This window comes from Nothoprocta perdicaria, unplaced genomic scaffold (assembly GCF_003342845.1).
Source record: "Nothoprocta perdicaria isolate Ctin4 unplaced genomic scaffold, notPer1 scaffold_9, whole genome shotgun sequence".
NCBI lineage: Eukaryota > Metazoa > Chordata > Aves > Tinamiformes > Tinamidae > Nothoprocta > Nothoprocta perdicaria.
In genome coordinates, this window is record NW_020456198.1 from 6,231,763 (window position 1) to 6,253,734 (window position 21,972).

Here is a 21,972-nt window from a genome sequence, read left to right on the forward strand (position 1 = left end):
GCAAATGAGATACTGGCAAAATTTCATATTCAAACCCCCAAAACCTCCACTTTAAATGGGGCTGTAACCACCTTTTGCAAACATTCATCAAATCAGACAAACACTGATACCTAATAACTTCATTTCTAAGGCAATTTTTTTGAAGTTTGCTTAAGTATGAATACAGAATGGGAATACTTGTGCCCCCAAAGTGCTCAGAGTTGTTGTTGCCTATGTACAACGCCAAGGGCAAGTCACTTCACACGCAACACCTAGGGACTCTGTGACAAAGTGACTGGTGTGAAGCTCCCCAGCACCCACACGGCCTCCCAGGGACTGTTTGCAGAGCAGTTAATCACAATCAAGGGTGAAATTTGTTCTGTTTCACAAGATTAAGCCACAATAAGTGTATAATGTGTTTATATAAATCCACACATCAACCATCTGAGCAGTTTTCAGGGAATAATATCTTGGCAATGAGGCGGAGGGGTTCGTCCAGCGTCCTCCGACGACGCAGGCAGCCTGGAGGCTGCAGCTCCTGGGACAGGATCCAGAGAGAGAAATCTATGCCTATACAAGAGGACGGGCAGCTTGGTGCAAAAGTGCAAGCTGCATGTTTGGAAAACTATATCCTAAGATAAAAACAATTCTAATGCCTTGCAAAAAAACCATTTTCGTATTTTTAATTATCAAGACACTAACAGCAACTACACAGTCCTCTGCAACCCAAGACCTATGAGAAAAACCTGTATGCTTCCAGTGCTCTAGAACACATGAAACAGCCCTGAAACACCCATAAAACCGCGTGCTTCTCCTGGCTGAAACTGTACTGCAGTGTAAAACCCAACGCGAGTCCTTCCCGACGTGCTAAAAATAGCAGCGAGTGCTAACTAGGGAAAAGGCCATACCTTGCACGCAGGCTGCTCGGGAGGCAGAAGAACGGGAGATCCAGCAGCGTTGCCCTTGCGTAAAGCACGAGCTGCCACCATTGAGCCCGAGCGCTAAAACTGCTCCTAAATAAAACGGTCATTGAGAGGCGCTTCCACGCGGGCTCAAAGGAGCAGGCCAGGGCTGGCACAGGCCTCTCTGCGCTGTCGGGGACAATCTTAACGACAGCCGCGACCACGTGCTGAAAGGCCAAGGATGCAGTTTGTGGGGCCATTTACATCTCATTGGGCACACTTGTTAATAAGGTGCCACAGTTTAATTAGCCCGCTGAGCGCCAGACCGCGCAGCTGGCACCCTGGGCCAGAGCACCACGACTTTCATGGCAAAGACCGGTCTTTTTCTCCCAGATCAAACCACAGTGGGACTCTCCACACAAAAGAAGGGTTTTCGAGGCTAGGATAGTTTGAGGGAGTTCACTGTCAAACCAAAGCCACCTCTGACAATTCCCTCCATGCTGTCCCAACAGAAGACACAAGGAACAGGAAGATACTCCAAGGCAAGACATAAACCTATCTCTTGCTTCTGGAAGTCTTTATGTTTCCTCCTGGCCTTACATTCTTCCTGCTCCAAGGCTGCTCCTTTACCCTTGGGTTTGCCCTCAAGTAGTCTACAGTCAGCTCTAAATACTGCAAAGAAAAAAAAAAGGAAAAAAAAAAAAGGTATAAAAAAATAAACTGCTTTTTGACCACACATCCAATTGCAGAGATTTCCAGAGCTCTGTGGTACCACTATTTATGGCACAAGGCTGGCAAGGGCAAGTGATCTGCACGGCCTGTTCTGTAAAAAGCAGGCACATGATAACGCGCTGTTCTGCTAAGGACTAGTGAGACCGAGGTGCAAACGAGCTGCTCACAGCAACAGAGTCTTCTGTGAGGACAGTCCCCAGCACCGCCTCGGCCAGCCCTGCTGCTCCGTGCTAGTGGCACCGTCCCCGATGTCGCAGCCCCAGCCAGCAGTGCCAGCAAGGCGCAAGCACTCGGGCTGGCAGGCACTGCAGTTTACCTTTCTATCCTGCAACGTCCCACCATGCCTCAACCATAGAAATTAAGTTTATGCCTATGAAGAGGATTATTACGGCTTACAGCTCTGGAGACAAAGGGCCACCAGATCAAGAATGAATCATCTTTGGGCACAAATACAGTCTGGGGGAATGGGATTTACCTGCCACACTTGCTTTTGCTCTGCTTTCAGTTCTGGGTGTCCTCATAGGAGCTGCTGTGAGGCAAGACTGCCCTGTGAGCAACAGGGACCCGGCACACCTCGAACTCAGGCACACCTCCGATTCCCCTCCCCAGCACACAGGCACCGGCCTCCAACCCCGCACAGCACACCCAAGATGTGAGGATATTGATCAAAATCAACTTAAACGGCAGCTTCAGTGCTCTTGCCTGGTGCTTCCACAAGACAAGCCCTGGAGTCCGGTCTCACCAGGTGACTTCCCCAGGGCCACAGGCAACGCACTGCCCTCGGGCAGCGAATGTGCCCAGGCACGACCCAGAGCTGCAGGAGCAACGACACAGACCACACTTAAATGGGAGACATTAGCTCTTGCATCGCGTTGCTGCAGGAGCTGAAAATCAGCCTGGACCCAGGGGCTCCACAGCAGCAGCAGATTTCACCACACATCTGTGGGAAAGGAGCTCATTCCAGCGACACAAAGCAGCACCAGAACACACTAAGATTCCCCCTCACCCTGGCAAAGGTGCCAAACTTACCGCTGGCAGCTGGACACAGTTGGAGCTGACATCGTATTCAATATAAGCCACCTCCGTCCCGTCTTCTGACCTCCCATCTCTCATGTAGCAAACATCCCTAGTCCAGTTGGTGAGGCGATCCACCTCCTCCATGGCGTAGACGCAGAGCGCGGACTCCTCGCTCAGCTTGCCGGACGAAGCCTGCCAGGCAGAGAAGGCAGTGAAGAGCACCTCTCCCTCGGTGCCAAAGTGCCCTCGGGCCAGGCCTTCGCCCGGCCGGGTGACGTAGGCGGCCTGCAGCAGGCTGTACGTGTTGGCTTCGCTCTGGCAGAGCAGCGGCAGCTCCACGTAGGAGTAATAGTGCGAGTCATCGAGGCAGATGCGCGAGATGTAGGTCTTGTACTCCCGCGACTGCGACTTGAGGTCCCGACGGTAGAAGAGGAAGTAGACGCTCGAGCGGTAGGTGAAGGACTTAATGAAGTGGTGGTTGTACTCGGAGAGCCGGCCCACGGCCAGCTTTGCTGTTTCTTCATAGGAGAAGATGGAGTGCGAGTCGGTGCCTTGAATATCCCCCCCGAGGGCCCTGAGATTTCGGGTGGTGATGGGAGGGATCCCCCCTCCAACCCCTCGGCTAGTGTACCCTCGTCCCACAAAGAGCAGAGGGACCTCGTCCTTCGAGTAAGCCACAAGTCCCACGGTGGTGATATTGGGATCGTTGGCAGCAACGTACTGGGTGTCACCAGGGCTTTCTGGTCGGAAGAGAACGTGGTCGATGGAGGTGAGGCTCCTCTTCTCGCAGATGCCCTGGTGCACGCTGCCGCACACGATGAGCTCCTCATGCGCCGCGTCCACCAGCAGCAGCTTGTTGTGATTGTCGGTGTAGTGCGCCTGAGGACACTCCAGCTTGGAGACCGGAGGGAGGCAATCCTTACTGTCCAGAACCGGCCCCGTCTGAACCACGTTCTCCAGCAGCAGGTCAGATGTCAACTGAAAAAGAAAGTTGGTGGCCCCCAGGTAAATGGTCCCAGACTCCAAGTCCATTGACAAGTGGAGGAATTTTGTAGTGTTGCGTGAGAACGTGACATATTGCAGTCCCCTTGGAATGGCTGCTCCCAAGAAACAAAGAACAGGAAGGAAGGATGTTCCTAGAGGCATGGTAAACACTCTGCAAGAGGAACAACAAAAAAAGAGCTGTTATAACTCCTCTGAAACCAGGAGTGAAGATTAGCATACCCCAAACTCCTTCAGTAGTATTCTTATTGTGCGAGATGGGCAAAGAGGACATAGATCACTATAAAGAAAGCCAGTTCTCCATTGGAGAACTGACTCCAAGAGGCAAAACAGTACCTCCTTAGCAACACCAACAGAAAGAAGCCTACAGGAGCATCAGAGGCTTTGCTCAGTCACCTTGGCATTGAGGTGACAGGCACAGTATCTTCAGGAGGAGCTGGAAAGGTACTGGTGGAACCCCAGACTCTGCTGGGAGGTACTGCTAGAAGCTGCTCTTCACCTCCTAAGACCTGTACTAAATTTGCTGAAGAAACAGTCCCATTAGTCCAGGGATGCAACTTAAGGAGGAAGGTCCCATCTACACTGCACTAAAGGGTTGCCTCAAACACCGCAGCTTCAGTTCCCTGCCATTCTTGCGCCTTCAGAAGTGAGCCACGTTTAACCAGACTCCTCTACAACTCTTTGATGTGATGCTATAAGTACTCCAAGACAGGCCCACATCCCACAGCTCGTTGTAGGCATTGTTAATGGGTAACACCACAGTAAAACAAACACACTGCTGTCCAAGACAAACACACCCTGCAGGACTATTGTTTAAATAAATCGTAGGCAGGCTCCCACTTACAGAAAACAAACATCTCCTCTGGTCTGCATTTGATATAGCATGAAATTAATATTTCCAGAATTCACCGTGCTTAATTAACACTGTTCTTTCTTTCTCGTCCTGCTTTTGGCTATTGTTGTCCTCCTTTGGGTCTAAGGAGGCCTTGGCACTAGTGTTTCAGGTGAGACCTTTCCATGTCATCGCTCCACTGAACAAGGGCCACGTGAAGCAGGAGTGCTCTGCCCTGATGCTGTGAGGCCTCCAGCCGCTGCCCTGGAGCCAACAGGCCACCAGTCATCCCCCACCACCCGTGTGCTCTGACAAGCTGGTTCCTGCGAGCCCAACTCCTCCTCGTGCGGAACGGCAGGCCTGGACAAGACACTGCACTCACTTGCTGCCACCCATGTGCCCCCAGAACCTCTCTCCACACTGTAAAAGGCTCCATGCCTTTCCCACCCCGTGCCTCAAAAGCACAGGCAGTGTGTGACGGGGTGGATGTTGCCTGGTGTGCAAAGCCTTGCACCAGTCACTCTCAGAAGCAGCTGGGATCTACCCAAGCTGGGAACTGCTGGCCTGGACAGCAGAGTGTCCCACAGCAAGCTGGGAATGAGCTAATAAGTTGGAAATGCGCTAATAAGTATCTGTCACATTTCAATTATTAAATCCCTACAGCATCAGCTGCAAGTACCCATCATCTGCTTATGAAAGCCTGAATGGAGAAGTGGGTGTGCTGCTTCAAGGGCAGCAGAATCAAGCCCCTTCCCTCCATCCCCATCATGAAGCAGCGGGGTATCAAAGCTGTACAGACACTAGCATGGACCAGGGGTTCAACAGAGCTCCTAGCCACACAGCATCCTCCAGAACTGCCCTGTAATCCACCGTGCTCCTTTCAACAACCCGGTCTATTTGGTAGCTAAAGCTACTGTCAGCTCCATCCTACAGCCTCATACCTCTTGGGTCTTAGTGAGCTCAAGGTGCAATTAGCTCCAAAGTGGCTAAGGGCACAGAGATGCAAAGCAGGTCTGCAGCATTTCAAGAAAAGGCTACCCTGGCTTTCACTGCAGGACTTCCTATCAGGAACTCCTCACCACGCAAACTGTGTCCTCCACTTATCCTGTGCAACACCCAGCACACAGCGTGCAGAAGACACCGTAGTAACAGAGTAAGTGCTAGAATCTAGATCCATCTTTTACATCACTGCTAATGTAGAGGCACAACAGCCTCCTTGCCACCTCCTTTGTCAGTAAAACACAGCCATCTTTGCCCTTCCAAAAGGGCAGCTGAGAGGATTAGTTTACTTGTGAAATCCAGCAGATGGAAGGTATTATAAATACAATCAGTTATTAAATACGGGCTTTGTGAAGCTCTGGAAAAGCTCCATTTCACACATTTGTTGTAGGTAGGTAGGTAGCACGGTCAGGATACACCCACACGCAGGAATTTCGGCGCTCCGCTGGCAGCGTGCCCTCCTCCGAGCATAGAGGCACTGATTCACATCACGGCAGCCCCAGCTATGTTTAGGTTACGTGCACACACTAGGGCTTTTGTTTGCACTGATAATAGACGTTTAGTGTTCTCTGCTCTCCGTGCTACCAGTGCACTCCGCTTCACCCAGGCGCACAGACAGCCCTCAACTGGCCTTGCATGGTCTCCTGCTAAGCTGGAGAGGGAATGCGTGGTGGGGTTGGACAGAGGTCCTCATCACACAAGGGGTGTTATCTCCAAAGTGTGACGAGGGATATTTTTAAAGTCAGCAAGTAGCTGCTCGCAGACTGCCAGGATGGAGCTCAGCGACTTAACAAAATCGCCTCCGGTTCACAGGAGTAAGTAGAGCAGATCTTGCCCCAAATGCAACAGATCCATTTTCTGAACAGATCTGTGCATCCTGCAGGCTTTGACGCATTCTCCCTGCTTTTATTGGAGAACACTGTATCCAAGGAAGCCCTTAACAGAAACAACAGCTTTGGTGCCTCTGCGTAGCCGTCATGCAGATGCCACGGCAGCTTGCTGTGCAGCTCTGCCTGGAGCTTCCTCGTTTTCAAAGCTTAAAACAGCCAGAAACAAAACAGGCGGATGATGATCATCTAAGAGGAGTTTGACTATGTTGTGACAGGGCCAAACAGACACAGAGATGGCAGTCTTTGATCTGGGAATTGCCGAGGATCACGAGTCATCATTATACTGTACCACTTACAAAAACCTCTAATCTTCCTCCTAGCTAATGCTGCCTTCCCAGCTAGCACTTACAGTAAAACTAGCACGTGCCTTGGGAATTTAACTCTGAAATACCAGCTTTCTGACTAGTGGTCCTGCCTTTAATATGGAAGACTCTGCTCTGACCAACATAGACCAACAAGTGCCAGGGGCAGAACTAACACTCATATGCGCAACCCTCGCTTGGATTCAAGACCCACTGCTTAACACTAGCAACACAGATCACAGAAGTCCTCTGATCTGTGTTAAGCTGAACTTAACACTACTGTCTTAGAGAAAGCACTTTGCTTTTTGGAGCATCCGTACTGGAAAAGAGATAGAAGAGCCAAGCAGCCTTTTATTCCAGCAGACAGCAGCTATAACTAGATCCTGCTCTGGTCAGAGCTTGGACCTAAAACTATTTTTCCTCTTTCCCTCACAAATATTTCCTTAAAAGTAACTTAGCAGATTCTTACCTGGAAGATCTTCATGAAGGATAGCTCTAAACTAGCTAGTCCCCAAGACACTCGACACAGATCAGCTCACAAGGCTGGAAATAGTCGGTAAAGCACAAGTTCTGCAAGCTGGTTCCAGTCACTCTGAGTGGTGGATAAACACTGAATGGGTTCTTTGTTCTTTTTTTTTGCTGAAGAGCCATTAGCAGATGAACTTGTAGTTACTGCTATATAAACAAACATATACATTAGAAGCGAACATAAGCCCGTGTGACCACCAGTGCTAAATCAGAGGCATTATTGCGCTTTTATTTGAAAAATGAGAGAAAAGCAGCCAGCTTGTGATTCAATTTCCCAAATTATTCTCAAGCATGGGCATCAGTGCCTCCTTCTTACTCTTCAGCTAAGCCCCTCATAACCTCTCTGGGAGGACATGAAGAAGGATAACCTACATTTAAATCTGATAGTTTCACGACAAGCTATGAGATTGAGCCCTGTATGGATTTACTGAACTATTCTGCTTCCTGTACTCATTGCTAGGGTATAACACAGCTGTTACAGACAGATTGCACTGTAAGTGTGTGGCCTTTAATTAATTCCAAAGGCAACTGCCATAGCTTAAAGATTCTCTTAAATATTCAATTTTTGATGAATTCCCTTTAAACAGAAAATGCTCCAGACAATTCTGAACATTGTCTAACATACTGTAAAATATTAACATGAAAATGATCCTTCTGAGTTTCATTTATTTAATCTGGATCACAACAGAAGGGCTGGAGGATTAGTCAGTTCTGCCACAGAATATTTATATCACATCAGCCAAATAACAACCAATAATGCACAAGCAACAGCACTATTCTCTTACTTGGGAATTGAAACACGACAGTGTTTTCTGCACCACTATTTTTACCTCTCTGACCTCAAGTATCCTCCTTAAACGACTTCATTCATTTATTATAAAGAAAAAAAAAAATCCTGACCTCACTCAGACGCATTTTAACAGCATATCAACACATAAAGATTATTCCAATCCTCCTAGATTATTTCCTTAATGCCACATCCTATCCCCCAAACATGCAGAGAGGTCACATAATGTCACGGCTCCTAGGCTGTATTTCATACTTGCCACCAATTCTGGCAGAATCGGCCAGGGAAAGAGCAGGTCCCTGCACTAGCACCTGCCACCTCAGCATCCGCAGAGCCCTGATGCGCCGAGTTGGCCTTCAGCGAGAGCTCTGGGCACCTTCAAAATTCAAATAATAATTCCTTGAGCCATGCAATGACCCTCGGACTCCAGCACATTCAAATCTAGCGTTAGGAAGAATATGACTATTGTAATTTCTGCACAAAAGCCCTGAATTGCTGCTCCTCTTCTAAATATCCTAATATCCTATGTTCAACAATAAGACTTGCCGCTTTCTACTAAGACCTCAAAGCAACTAACTTATTTTTAATACCATCTTCATAGATATCTTAATTGTAGACTGAGAGATTTCACCTTATCATCCTTTCAAGAACTGACAATAAAAAGGAGAATCAAGTGCTATATTGTATCTACAGTTTAAAATGGGAAACGCTACCCAACTGTCAATTTCCTAGTAACTTAATACAGCAAACAGATAACTTCCTGCTCTTATTATACATCTAAGGTTTGAATCCTTTATGATCTGCCCCAAACCTTTATATTTCAACAGAAGTAGACATTTTCTTCAGCTTCATTAATTGGAGAAGCCACTATCTTAACCTAGCTAACTGTTCCCTGTGGCTATTTACCTGGAAAAAAGCACCTTGTCATTTTGTCCAACTTTGCTTGTCCTAAGATTTTCTGAGTCGAAGATGCTTCTAGTCACTTTCTGCAGCAGTTTGAAAACGAATCCTTCTTCTTAATCCTCCTTGGGGAAGGAGATACCAGCTGTCCCAAGCCAGACACAGGTCCACCTACACAGAAACCTGCTCTCCAGGAACAGACATAGATACCTAGGGAGGAGTATAAGCGTAAATGGACACTGGGCAATCGTTACCCTACCCATCCTTCCAGCCTTGGGCCCTCCTGAGATACGGACTGGATCCTCTTGATGGAAGCATCAGGTGCAGTTTGTCAGCCCCTCCTTCAAAGCACCTGGCCTACACCTGCTATCCCTTGGCTCTCCAAGGCTGCACCCAAAGCAAACGTTATCTTTACTGCTCCCTTTACTGACATTCCCCCAGCTACGCGCCCCAGAGCTTCTCACGCTCCCAGCTGTCCCATCTCACGCCAAGTTCAGGTGTTGTCGCTTAACAGCCACCACTCATATATATTCTTCCAGGCAGCTAATTAAAAAAAAGAAACCAGCACTCTATCCTGTAGCATGCCCAGATAATTTTAATTTAGCTGTACTGGAATCCCTCTGGGAAAGCTGAGCTCGCCTGAAATTACCCATTCCATCCACCCTGCTGAACAAATCCCTCCTTTCCACACAAGTGGAACTCAATTGAGGACCAAGACAGAGACTAATATTGGGGTGGAGAGAAAACCTTGTAGTACCCAAGGAATTCCAAGCACAGATCTTCCTTCTCCATTTTGCAGGCAAAACCCAGGTTTTAGTCTGTTTAATGGGAACTAAACTGATTAAAAAATGGTCAGCAAAGGCTCTTGGGGAAGAAAAAAAAAATTAAGCTTCCACAGAATTGGAATTATAGTCCTGTCATGACTTAATAAGTAGTTTAAAGACAGGAAAGCAAAGGTAGGAACAGGCAGTTTCCTACTCAGATGAATGTAATGGGCAAGATTCTGCAACCTGTGCCACTCCACACATCCATAACATGATCTATGAGGATGATGTCCAAATGTGACAAAAGTTGACCAAGAAAAAAATTATTCAGCACAATCATATTGAGAACAGATCACAGAAAGCAGCTTTGTTCACAGGGTCCTATGCAATTAAACAATGACTAAAATGTTAATTAAAAAAACAAAAATCACACAATATACTAATTATGCAAATACACTAGTAGCTAAATTAGCTGGTATCAATCAAGAAAAGTTTCCAAATGTTGCAGCTCAGTTCACTATGTAGTATCACGCAAAAGGCAAATAACCTTAGGAGCAACAGGGAAAGGAAAATCAAATCACCATCATGTGGGAATCAGAGCTGTCTGCAGCATTTGACAACATCTGAAAAAGGGCAGAGTGTGACAAAAATGACAACAAGGATGATCAAAAGCACAAAGCAGCTGCCGGATAAGGAGAGCCTGGACTCCCTGGGCCTTCACATGGACAAAGAAACAACTGGGCAGGGAGATAAGGAAAATGCAGCAGATCTGTAACACAACAAATACATCAAGATGAAAAACATGGCCTCATTAACCACCATCTCTCAGTGCAGAAACAAGGAGCACATCCACGAAGTTAAAGACGGCATTTCTAAGCCAGTGCAAGGACATTTGTGTTAAATGTAAAATCTTTCACGTTACATCTAAAACACATAATTAAATTGCAGAGATCACTGCTGTAGTGCGTCATGGAGGCTAGAAGCATAAACAGGTTTAAAAGAGGGTTATATAAATCAATGGAGAATAGATGAAGTAGAGACCAGATACAACTCCCGGCCGAGGAGGGCCTTAAGCTGGGACTATCAAAGGAAGAGGAAGGGGGGGAACATCACTACACATGCCCTGCTTCTTACACCACTCATTAAGCTTCTCCTTCTGGTTATCGTCAAAGAAACCGAGCTAGACAGAGCTGTGCAGTTTGCCCTGGGATGACATTCATAATTAAACTTCTCATTTTACGTACATAAGTTGTATTTCCTTTTGCATATTAGGAGCGTAACTTGAGGCCTTCCTAATCTCCTATTTAGAAACTGAGCCTCACAGACTGTTTCTAAAGGTGCTTTCTGCTATATTAACAGTCAGATAGCATCTCACTGAATCCTCACAGGGCAGCACAAGCGTGGAAGTCCAACACGCCAGGGCACAAGCTCCGAAACTGAAGCAAAGGCCTAAGGCGCTGGGCACAGCAGGGGTAGAACTGGGTTTAAAACATGAACAGCCTCCCTTCCAGCAACTTCCCTCTTCCCTCCCTGCCAAACACTTGATGGAAGCTTCTCGCTCAGGGGCTGACTGAACAAAATAGAGATAAAAACGTGTAAATGCAGCTAAGTGCTGGGCAGTGTTTAACAGAACTGCTGTTGCTGAAAGTAGGTCAGGACCGTACGTTCTGACTAGGGAGAAAGGAAAGTTAAAGCACACCAGACTATTTGGCCAGGTATTAGAGAAATCCTTCATCGGGGATTTCATCACTACTTCAAACAGACGTGATTCATATTTTAGCGGCCTCCACCTCAAACGTGGCACGCCTTCCCAACCACACTGCCCTCCCTGTCATTACAGGCACCTCTCACCGTGCTCAGGATCCCTCCTGCTCTTGGCTTCGTCTCCACAGAACTGCTGGGAAATTGGGAGTCTTCCCGCAACGTAGGACAGCCGGGCCAGCAGATGGAGAGAAGAAATGCTCAACTGCTTCCTCTAGAAGCAGCTAGGCCAGTACCTGACCTTCTGGGTGTAACTGCTTCCATCCTGGAGCCTCCTCCTTGGCTCTGTGCCATTCCAAGGCAGGGAAAGCGCTCCCGTAGCTGGCACACATGTGGTGAGGGCACCCAAACCACACAGAGGCCAAGGCCACCTCTCCAGGCAACACTCGGCCTACATGGCCTGGCCTTGGTGCAAGCCTGCCAGCACCTTTAAAACATGTTTCTGCTAGGGGATCTGCAACACCCCCAGCTGAGATAACTGGTCATCAGCCCCAGCTGAGATAACTGGTCATCAGCCCCAGCTGCATCCACTGTTAATGCAGAGGTTGCCTGACACATCCCCTGTGCTTCCCTACCCATTCCAACACTAGAGCTCTGGAGAATCCCTAAGCACATGGCCAAGATCATTTTCTCCTTCCTCTACTGCACACAGGGAGCAGGATTGAGCTCCAGATATTCTCATCCAGGATAAGGGGATAAGGAATAATGGATAAGGGCACTAGCCCTGCTAGGCTGCTGAGAGGAAGAGAGGAGACACACACCTACCCCAGGACTCATGTCTACAGATCACAAACCGAGCTCCAATATCTACTTATCAAGATGCAGAAGAGAACCCTAATAAGCACTGGAGCTGGCCTTGAATAAATCCTCTCTGCAGAATGTTCTGGCCTGGTAAAGAACAGAACATTTTCTTGATGTCCTATGTGTCTTCATCTTAGTTAGCTCTGTAAAGCTGTAGTATGTCCTGGCTGGACAGGAAGGACCTCTTCTCCTCGGAGATTTCCTTCAGGTAAGATTTAGTTTTTTTACCATTTAGTTTACTCTGCAGAACAACAAAACGCAGCCGCAGTTTAACAGCCTTTCCCATCCCTCTAACACTGTCAGCAGTTCAGCTTGCAGCCAAGAACACAGCCAGTAATAGGCAAATAACCTTAATGCAATGCACCACACATGGAGCCCTCACCGCCTCCCACCCAGCACAGGCAGCAAAATCAACAGATTCCACATCGCTGCCGCAATCAGCTTGTGGTTTGCCTTCAAATCAACTTGGGGCATACTCTGTCTTGTGCTACTCAGCTCACTTCAAAGCAGTATCAGAAACAAAGCTGGGATCAATTAACCTTCCATTAATTAGGACCTAAGCCTGGAAGACTTACGGTAGTCAGCTACAAACTATCAGGCTAAATATCCCAGTAATTAGGTTACACAGGTCTGCTAGATAATGATCCAATTTGGGGTGGCCAGGCATTCTCTCCCACCTCCATAAGCTGATACCAAAATATTCATAAGGCCAAGAGCAGATAGCAATGCTCCCTGCCATCCAAAAAGCCTGCGGGGCTCCCCAAGCTGGGCCTAACCTGCAGACAATACACAAGCTCCCAGGCAGGAAAAGGAATGAGCTGAGTCTACTTGAGAGCCAGGACCAGCTTTGGAGCACCATGAACAGCCCAGAGCACTGAGTTCACCGCCCAGCTCCCCCAAATGCAGCCCTACATGGAGTGGGGCAGGAGACATCCCGGGAGCCCTTGAGATGTCCACAGTTGAGCACTTGCAAAGCGATCTGGAGCTGGAGTTCTCCAGTGACCTTGTTAACAGACAAGCATCTACTCCCACATTCAGAACAAGGAATTTTAATACAATACAGAATTCACTGAGAGATACATTTTAGCACTGCAAGGTGGTTTTGCAGCAGCAGCTTCTAGTGCTGTCTGTGCCTTCAAACCAGGGCAATGCTAAAAGTTTCTGGCAAAATATTGGAGCCCCTGGTCTTGTGCGGGGTTGAGGATTTTTAGGTGTTCTCCTAAAGCCCCTGTGGTTCAGAACCAGTTACCTCTTCCTGGCAGCAGTGGATCTGAAAGGGCTGTTGGTTGAGGCTGCTCCTCTCCCAGCTCTGCAGCCACTGGTGGGACGGGACCAACTGCCTCTGGGCAGCCCAGACCTTCACCCTGGGGCCACAGAGATGCTCCAACATATGATTATGCTCTGCTGCATAAACCAAGATGCCAGTCTGGTAAAGCAAGCTGCTATGAGCAGGAATCACAGCCGGTATAACTGGTGGCACTTGGAGAGCACTGTCTTGCCAGGTGTCTCCCGAGCAAAAGCTTCCAGATGACAGGAAAACCGGGTCTGCAGCACTTTGTTTGGGACAGCAGGAGGATGACGACCAGGAAGAGAAGAGTCTGTTCAGACAAAACAAAGACGGATCCACATCCTGCCACTGAACAGTCCCCAGCTAGGGGAGCTGACGTGCCCCAAGACAGCAGCTGTGTAGGGATAAAGAGGCAGAAAACTAAGGAAGTTGCAAAGGTACAAGATAGTTTTATTCTCACATTGATTTATTTAAGGCAATCTAAAATAAATATAGACTGCAAAGAAGTCCTTAATTCTGCAATTATTCCCTCTGGTTTCATATCACAGGATTTTAATCAAACTACTGTAATCTCCCTCCCTACTTGCTGATCACATTGCGCTCCTGTTTTCCCAGTAGTTATTTCGCCACAGACACCCCAGAGGGACTGGCTGGCTTTAGTGCAGTGCAGAGCAGAGTAGCTCCTCGTTGAGGCTCCTCACTGATGCAGATAGGACAGCTCTGTCCATCACAACTGTCAGCAACAACACTCAGCTCCGTTGCACACAACTAATGAGAACTAAGAGGGGTTAAATAAAAGCCATGCTGAAGCTTGAGTAACAAACCACCAACTTATTTCTATAGAAGAAAAGCAATCCATGCCAACAAGAACAACCCAAGGGCCTGTGGCAAGTCTGGCAGTTGGGACCCTCTGTTCATCTAACAAGGTGACCTTGTAGCAAGAACTCCCCAAATTGTATTTATTACTCCTTGCTTTCCCTCACGGCCTGAACTCCTTGCAGAGATGGTTGCTGTGCCTTCAGAGCACTTATGACTCATCTTCACAGTACTTCAGGAAGTGCCTAAGTCCACATATTAAAAAATAGGAAGAAAGTAACTAAGAACCAAGACCCAGATGCACAGAGATTAGGCCCGAGAAAACACAAGTAAGTTTTGCTGATGAATAACAGCAAGCGGAACTCTTTGCAACCTGCAAACACTACTAGGGCAGGAGAGTGATGTCCACTACCTGCTCCACAGCTGCTCTTCTCCAGACACGTCCTCCTCTTCCGAGCATCCTGCTCGCCACCCAGCTCTATCGGCCTCTGCCCTGTTTGTTTTGCTTCCGAGTGGCTGCTTTTACAGGAGGGAACGGCTGGCCAGGGCAGGGAAGCTGGCGAGGGGAATGGAGCAGCAATCCGCACATCCACACTGAAGACACAAACTGTAGCCCGTGGTGACCACAGCTTGCAGGCTCAGCCAGCTCCACACGCCCTTCCTCGGTCATTTTAAGCACTATACTCCTCATAGCCGGGACTGTGTCTTCCTCTGGGAAAGGAAAATGTCGATTTTTGCCATGACACTGGTAACTAATCAAGAACTACAAAAATACGTCTCTGATGGCACTCGAGAGGGACATAAAATGACCAAACTGAGCAGCAATCAGCTACTTAATGTGAACCTAAGAGACTGTTCAGAGCGGGGCTGGCTCACAATCAACAGCATTAACTATTTTAAATTAAACCTTCTCAGGGCTTAGAGGGAAAGACTACTTGAAATCACAGAACAGCTAGCAATGGAAAAGATCACACAAGTTAAAGACTGAGTTTAACTAAATCTGATCCTGACAGACTACACGGAAAATGGGAGACATGTCCAGCACCCTGTGACAAGAACAGAGTTATTGCTGGAACACGTAGCTACTGATAAAAAAATAACTGAAGAAAAGAGTGCAACAAGAAAGTCACCCTCTAAATGCTGTGGCAATTGAGTCCTCCGCAGGACCCACTGGGGAAGGAATCTTCCCACCAAGGAAACTTCTGTTTAGGTAGAAACATGACTTCTTGCACCAAAATGCTGACTAAATGGATGCAATATGTTAAGAAGATAACATAACTACCAACAGGAGGGGAACAAAAGTTAGTGCGGGCATTTAGCTAAGGCCAAAGCAAACAGTTGGTTTGTGTCTTCACAGAGGAGCTGTAATTTCTCAAGTATGTTAATTCAACTGTTTTCAGTCATAGGGACATACCTCCAGGAACATGCCTCTAGTCATCCCACTGCTAGCAGGCAGCTTTGCATTCCCCAAAGCAGCAAAGCTCGTCAGCAACTGGAAAACGAGGAACAGCACCCAACAGCTCCCTACAGATGGGAAGGCAGCTAACTCAGCAACTGTTCAGCTAATAGACTCTTCACACTGCCCTTCCGACCTCGCTTCATTTTCCTGACCAACACTGCCCACCTCTCTTCAAACCCAAGCCAGCCTGAAGCTTTCAGTAGTCCACAAGCAATGATCTGAGCAAGTAATAGGCACATGCAGCACAGAAGCAACTGAGCCAGCTATGCCATTTTCAGTTTTCAGAAGTCTTTTTCTCTCCCTCTTCCACTGATAAATCACAGATTGCAGTTGTTCGGGCTCCGACAAATAGCCCAAAGCCATAAGAAAGAAGTACACAGCAGCATTTCTCTGAATACTTTCCCAAACTTCAATAACGTGCAGCATAGGGATTTCTTGAGACCAAGATATTTTCTATGCATGTAGTAACCCTAAATAATTCCTTCTCTATAGGACCGCCCTACGTCCTCAAATACACATAGATGTTTGGCACTGACAACATCTTGTGGCAAGAAGCTTACCACGTTAACTGCACACATCAAGGACCAAGTCTTCACTTGGTTTTAAGCTAGTACATGTTGGCTGCATTCAATACCTATTCATACTTGCTAGGGAAGAGTTGCTCTCCCTCTGACCTTTCCACGTCATTCAAGATTTTGAAGGTATCTGTTACTTATCTCCTCTCAGACTGAAGTGTCCCAGTTTAATCAGTTGCTCTTTGCATGGAAGATACCTCTCAGCTTTGATGACTGTTGCTGCTATTCCATTTCGAGTGACTGAAGATACCCTCCCAGAAACACAACCATTTTCCTCAAACTGCAAAAAATTCAACTTGTAAATGAGTTAGAGAAATTAGTTTATTTTCAAAGCCAGATTCCCCATCTGCTATAATTGCTAGTTATCTAGTTCTCTGTTAAAACATGCACAATAACTTTCCAGATTTCCAGATTTACTTTTAGATTTACTTTCAAGTCGCAGCATTTTTCAAAAGCTTCCTCCATATTAACACTTTAAATACAAATAATGTTATTATCCTTCATTAGGGCAAGCTAAATTGACTATAAGTACCACACTACAAAGGTTGTTTGCCAGAGCTTTATTCCGTCACATATACCCTTTGTTAACAACAGAAGATATCAACTTTCCCCCCCTTAAATATAGGCACAGTATTCACCAATTTCCAAATACCATGTAAAACCTCAATACCCCCAAAGTTCCCATTTTTTTCCCCACAAATGCAAAGTTCCTTCCTAATCACTATCGACATTCTTGATTATCTGATGTATGACTTTACTTAACCCCCCTATTCACACATGCCCAACTCACTAAGTAATCTAATCTCTCCTGTCAGGCTGAAACATCTGTCTTTTCTATATCCATTGCCAGTTTCCATATTAACAGTTGCGCAGAAATGTTTAAATGCAGAATTGTAGCTAGAATAAAATAAAGAAATGAGGCCACTGAAAGCAAAAACAGAATTCAAAAGAGGGCAGACATGCTACCTAGAGTTACACTACTGAATGTCAACTAGCTTTTTCTTTTATCTCTTTTTTCTTTTTTTCTTTTTTTTTTTTAATAAATAAAAGTTTGTCTCATCATTTGAGGCTTTGAATCATTATCTATCAAGGGATAGAGGAAACAACTCCCAACAGGCTCATTACTGGTTCTGATCAAAAGGGAACCCTGTTCTCAGGGTGACTGAACAGCAAATAGGACTCAAGGTTCCTATGGTCCAGTACAACTCGGCTATTCCCATCTCTTTTACTGCATCTGATGGGCAAGATATCAGCTTTTCCTAAAAGGCTACCAGAACTCAGCTCAACAGAGCTTTCCACATCTTTGGTGACATCAGGATATGCCAACCCTGGAAGTTACACAAAGACTGTATGGAAAACATACCAAAAGAGATGATTTTCACACAAGCATCTACCCGATCACCAGCATTACACCTGCAGTGATCTCACAGGCAAGCAGCAGTAACAGATTTGGAAATTTATTCTTCATCCCACTGTGGATATACGCACAGCTGCATTATTCTTCCTCTAATAGAAGCTCATATGCTACTAAAACAAGAATCTAGCTGTTATGAGGTTAGATAATTAAACAAATGGAGCTTACCCAGCTAACAGAAAAGCTGAGCAGGCAGTGGAAGACATCTGGAAAATAGGATTGAAAACCAGCAAGATGCAGGAGCAGACAGCAGTTTGGACTTGTCTTTCACTGGAACATCTCATTTGGAATGGAAGCAGCAGGTTAAGGCAGTTTTGCAGAGGCATCACGTCATGGACCAAGGGAGCCGTGGGTCAAATGTAGAGAGAACATAGAAGGGGCAGCTTGCCAGGCACAGGAAGCCAAGAGAAAGGTCTACAGCCAAAAAGCACCACTGCACTTGCTATATTGGGAAAAAAGGTCATGTTCCTCCCACCCCACTGCAGGTGAAGGGTTTCTCCCAAGGGTTTCCAAACTCACACTCAAGAGCAGCTCAGCAGGTACATATCTATTCTCATTCAAAAGGAGAAAAAGAGGAGCTCCACAACAAATTAGCAGCACACAAAACCTCCTTCGTCCTCTTTAAACAGCATAGGGACCAAGGGAGAGGCAAATTCCCAGGCGAATTGCTGCTGCATGAGAATAAGATAGAGACTTAGATAATAACAACCCACATTTCAGAAATTAGTTTGTTCAGCCATGAACTTCTGCACTTAAAGGTACTAAAAGGCATTTCCTCTCCTGCACTTCAGCTGGAACACGCTGTTTCAGTAAGATCTGGACAGAATCAGCTGGATCTCTCAAACACAGCATATAGGCAGTACACAGACCTCTGTCCTCTCTGCAGTCCTTTATTTTTATGCATCCTAAAAGCATGGATCCAAAAGAAACTGGCCTGAATTTCAAATCTCAAGTACTTACTCACTCCCTATTTCAAACAGCTTTGATTTATTGGTTTTACTTGAACCACCCAGAGCCAATGCAAAGCTGAGGAAACCAGACTCCCCAACCTTTGTACATGTGTTATGTGTGCTGAGGATTTATTCTTGGAGGCTGCAGTTCAAAATAGATTTTTCCCAAAGCTTGCTCTTTAACATCCAAGACTTTAATCCAGCTTTACTACCCAACTGAAACCAAACTGGCCGCGTACACGCAGACTGCGGCAGTTTCTCCCTGGTTTTCTTCATTGCTTTTATTTCTGCCGAACCCTCCTACTGCTATAATTATATGTCCAACCAGCAGATTTCCTCCATCCTCCTGATGAAGAGCTCCCAGGGCTCTTCATCCAGGGCTCCTGAGCTCCCAGGGCTCTATGATATACATCTGTCTAATGCAAGGCTTGGTGACTCATCTACATCAGCACCCGGGGCCCAGGTGCCAAGGTTTCATTCCCCATCAGATCTGCAGATCTCCAGCCTCTCATTCCATCTGAGATTTCTGCTGTACCACCCTGCATTTGATATTCAAATTCCAGTATTCAAATTCCACACATTCACTCGGTGTGTTTTGCCAGGCTAGCTGAAACAGGAGTTGCAGCCATCCAGTTTAACAGGAAGCAGGGAAGCAGCCTCGAACGAGAACTCAGCTTCAGGCAGTCACTTCTTCAAGGGTCTCTAGCTGTCAGCACTAAGCTCCGGCAGTGCAAAGCAGCTCATCACGTTGCCTGCCTATTGGCAGCCACATACGAACATCACCCCTGACTCCAGGGAGCTGTCTGCAGATTTGGCTACACTTGCTGGCCCATTTTGGCAATATATTGTGCTCAAAGAGCACATTTCTTTCAGTTCTGGTACTTTGCTAGCCTTGGGGTCTCTGCAAATACTCCATTGCCTGCAAGTTACACCTCTTCCCTTCTCTAGAAAATTCAAATTTTAAATATCCCCTGTTATATTGCAAGAGATAGAGCAGTGCAGCACCTGAGGTGCAGAGAGGCCTCTCTGCAGGGTGATGGCACCTCTGAGTCCACAGATCCCAGCTGGTTATTCACAAAGAGCGGTGGTCACTGGGGAGAAGGACCAAGACAAACAGGGAGGGGAAAAGGCAGAGACAACCACTGGATGCACCGGCTTCCTGCAGAGCTCTGCAGATAATGCTGCTGCTGCTGAAGGGATGGCCTCCCATCCCTTCCAGGAGCCAGCATAAAGGGAATGACTTCCCATTCTCACATAATGCCACCCCCCCATTCCCATGGACCATGCGCATGTGGGAACCCCCTTGTTCGACTAACCACAGTTGGTGCAGTTCTTTTGGCACGTTTATTACGTAGCAGCATCCAGAGGCTGCCCAGTATCACAGTGCACAGAATGATGAGGAACAGTTAGGGACCACTGGGCTGCACAACCCATGGGTGCCCCGGTGCTGACTCCCGGCGTGTTTTGCTTACCATTTGGACTCTTGTGAACGTTGAGACACCTTCATTTCTCTTATTGAAGAGTGTGCCTCAAGCTGGAAAAAACAACATAAGATGAAATGCAAAGACTATTTTTCCAATAAATTAAATCCCTGCTGCACTTGACTCCTGCTGCGGTTCCCTTCCCCTTGAGGAGACGAAGTCTGGCCAGCTGCACAAAGTCCAGGCAGCCGGGGAAAACAATGGGATCTTTTTCTTTCCAGAGCGAGCCTTCCTGTTCACCCTTCGAACCACGGCATGGAAGACACCCCCAGTGTGTCTGCAGGGAGAGGAGTCTGTTGGCATAGCAACAGTACCCCCCAACTCTCCGCTAATGAACAGGGATAAAATGTTTTGTTCTCATTAGGAAAAATACAGACACATTCCTGATTGGTGAGTAATGTCTCTGCCTCTGGGAGATTAGCTCGGGGCTGCGCAGCCTGAAACAGCCTCGATTCAGCCCACTGCAGCGCTTCTCCGGAGCGGCCGCTCTCCAAGGACCGCGCGGCTCTCAAGGGCAGGTCTAACAGAGCCCCAGGGCCCGAGACAGCTCAAGGCAGGAGTAATAAGGGAAGAGGTTTGATGGGAGCGAGCCAGGAGCTGCACAATGGGAATGGCCCCCAGCAGCACGGCGGCAAATGCGGCGTGCCGCACCTGGCCATGAGCTAGTGCCTCCAAAAGCCAGAGTGGCTCCTCCGTGCCCCAGCGCTCGGATCAGCCACAGCTCCCGTTGCTGGACGGGCAAAGGGACAGAGCAAGGAGCAGCGGGATGCTTGGAAGCAGGGTGTAGTGACCATTGAGCACACAGCTGAACACGCGCTGCTGCTGACTGGTCGTTAGGATTTTGCCATTGAACAGCCAGCAAGATCCTGCCGCCAGGAAGAACCTCTGCAAACTGTTTGTAAAACATTTGCAAAGACACCGTTTCCCCTCTGTGCTGGTATCTAGCTGCTGACCCGTGCTGCTCCCTTGCACTCACAAGTCAGGTCTTTGCCCCGAGCCGACCACGCTGCTTCCCACGACCTCTCCCCCGCGGGCCCCGGGGAAGCACGAGCTCGGCAGCACTTCCCACAGGGCAGCAAAACTCCAGCCTCCAGCCACGTTCTTGCCATGCTTCCTGGCACAACAGGGTCTGCAGCGCAGACCGACGCAGGGAACCGCACTCCAGCCCCGTTATTAGCCGCCGTTTGCGCTATTGTTAGTCCCAGCTGCGCAGACCGCAGCAGTGCTTTGCTCCAGAAGCTGTAGAGAACATTGACCCAACACCTTGGTTTTCAGTGAGGACTTCAGAGGGTATTTCTGGGGTCTGGACTGGTATTTCTGGGGTCTGGACTGGTATTTCCTTCCCTTTCTGCTCGCGGGTTGTTCCTGGTCAGGACTAGCACCACATGCAGAAGGGGGATGCGCCCGGCCGCAGGGCCTGCTCCCTCTGGCAGCGCCAACGGAGCCACAAGGGTTCGGGCTCCGCGGGAGCCGCAGGCCACACTCAAAGAGAGCATTAACCCTTCATCCCCTCAAACCTCCCCCAGTCTTCCCCCTTTTCCCCACTTCCCGCGGGTTCAAACAGCTCAACAGAGCGCGAAAGAAGGTGGAGTCAGGACTGGGAAAAACGAGCCCTGCTGTTTTACGCCTTTGGGAAACTTGCACGTCCTTTAGGGAAGAGCCCTCCTCCAAGCACTCAGACAGAAAGGCCGTATATTACCCTGGGCTACGAGCTGCTCGCACAAGTGCTGGACCTTGTTTCCCACCTTGCAGACTTCCAGCTGAGCAACAATTTATCTCAAGCCCCTTGGCAG

At 47.7% G+C, this 21,972-nt stretch overlaps 1 protein-coding gene across 3 annotated transcripts in view; it reads right to left on the reverse strand.

Annotated features, from left to right (window-relative positions):
* PLXNB1 (plexin B1) overlaps nt 1-20,187 on the reverse strand; it is a 53,050-nt gene extending 32,863 nt beyond the window's left edge. The window contains exons 1-2 of one of the 3 annotated variants that reach the window (XM_026052502.1): nt 20,171-20,187; nt 2,643-3,786 (exon numbers count right to left, since the gene is read on the reverse strand). In XM_026052502.1, the coding sequence (XP_025908287.1) occupies nt 2,643-3,776 (1,134 nt within the window). In that variant the 5' untranslated portion in view covers nt 3,777-3,786; nt 20,171-20,187. Of the gene's footprint in view, nt 1-2,642; nt 3,787-19,703; nt 19,748-20,170 lie in introns of those variants that run through there. The other 2 variants (XM_026052501.1, XM_026052503.1) reach the window with 2 other exon arrangements.
* Between the last annotated feature and the right edge of the window lie 1,785 nt (nt 20,188-21,972).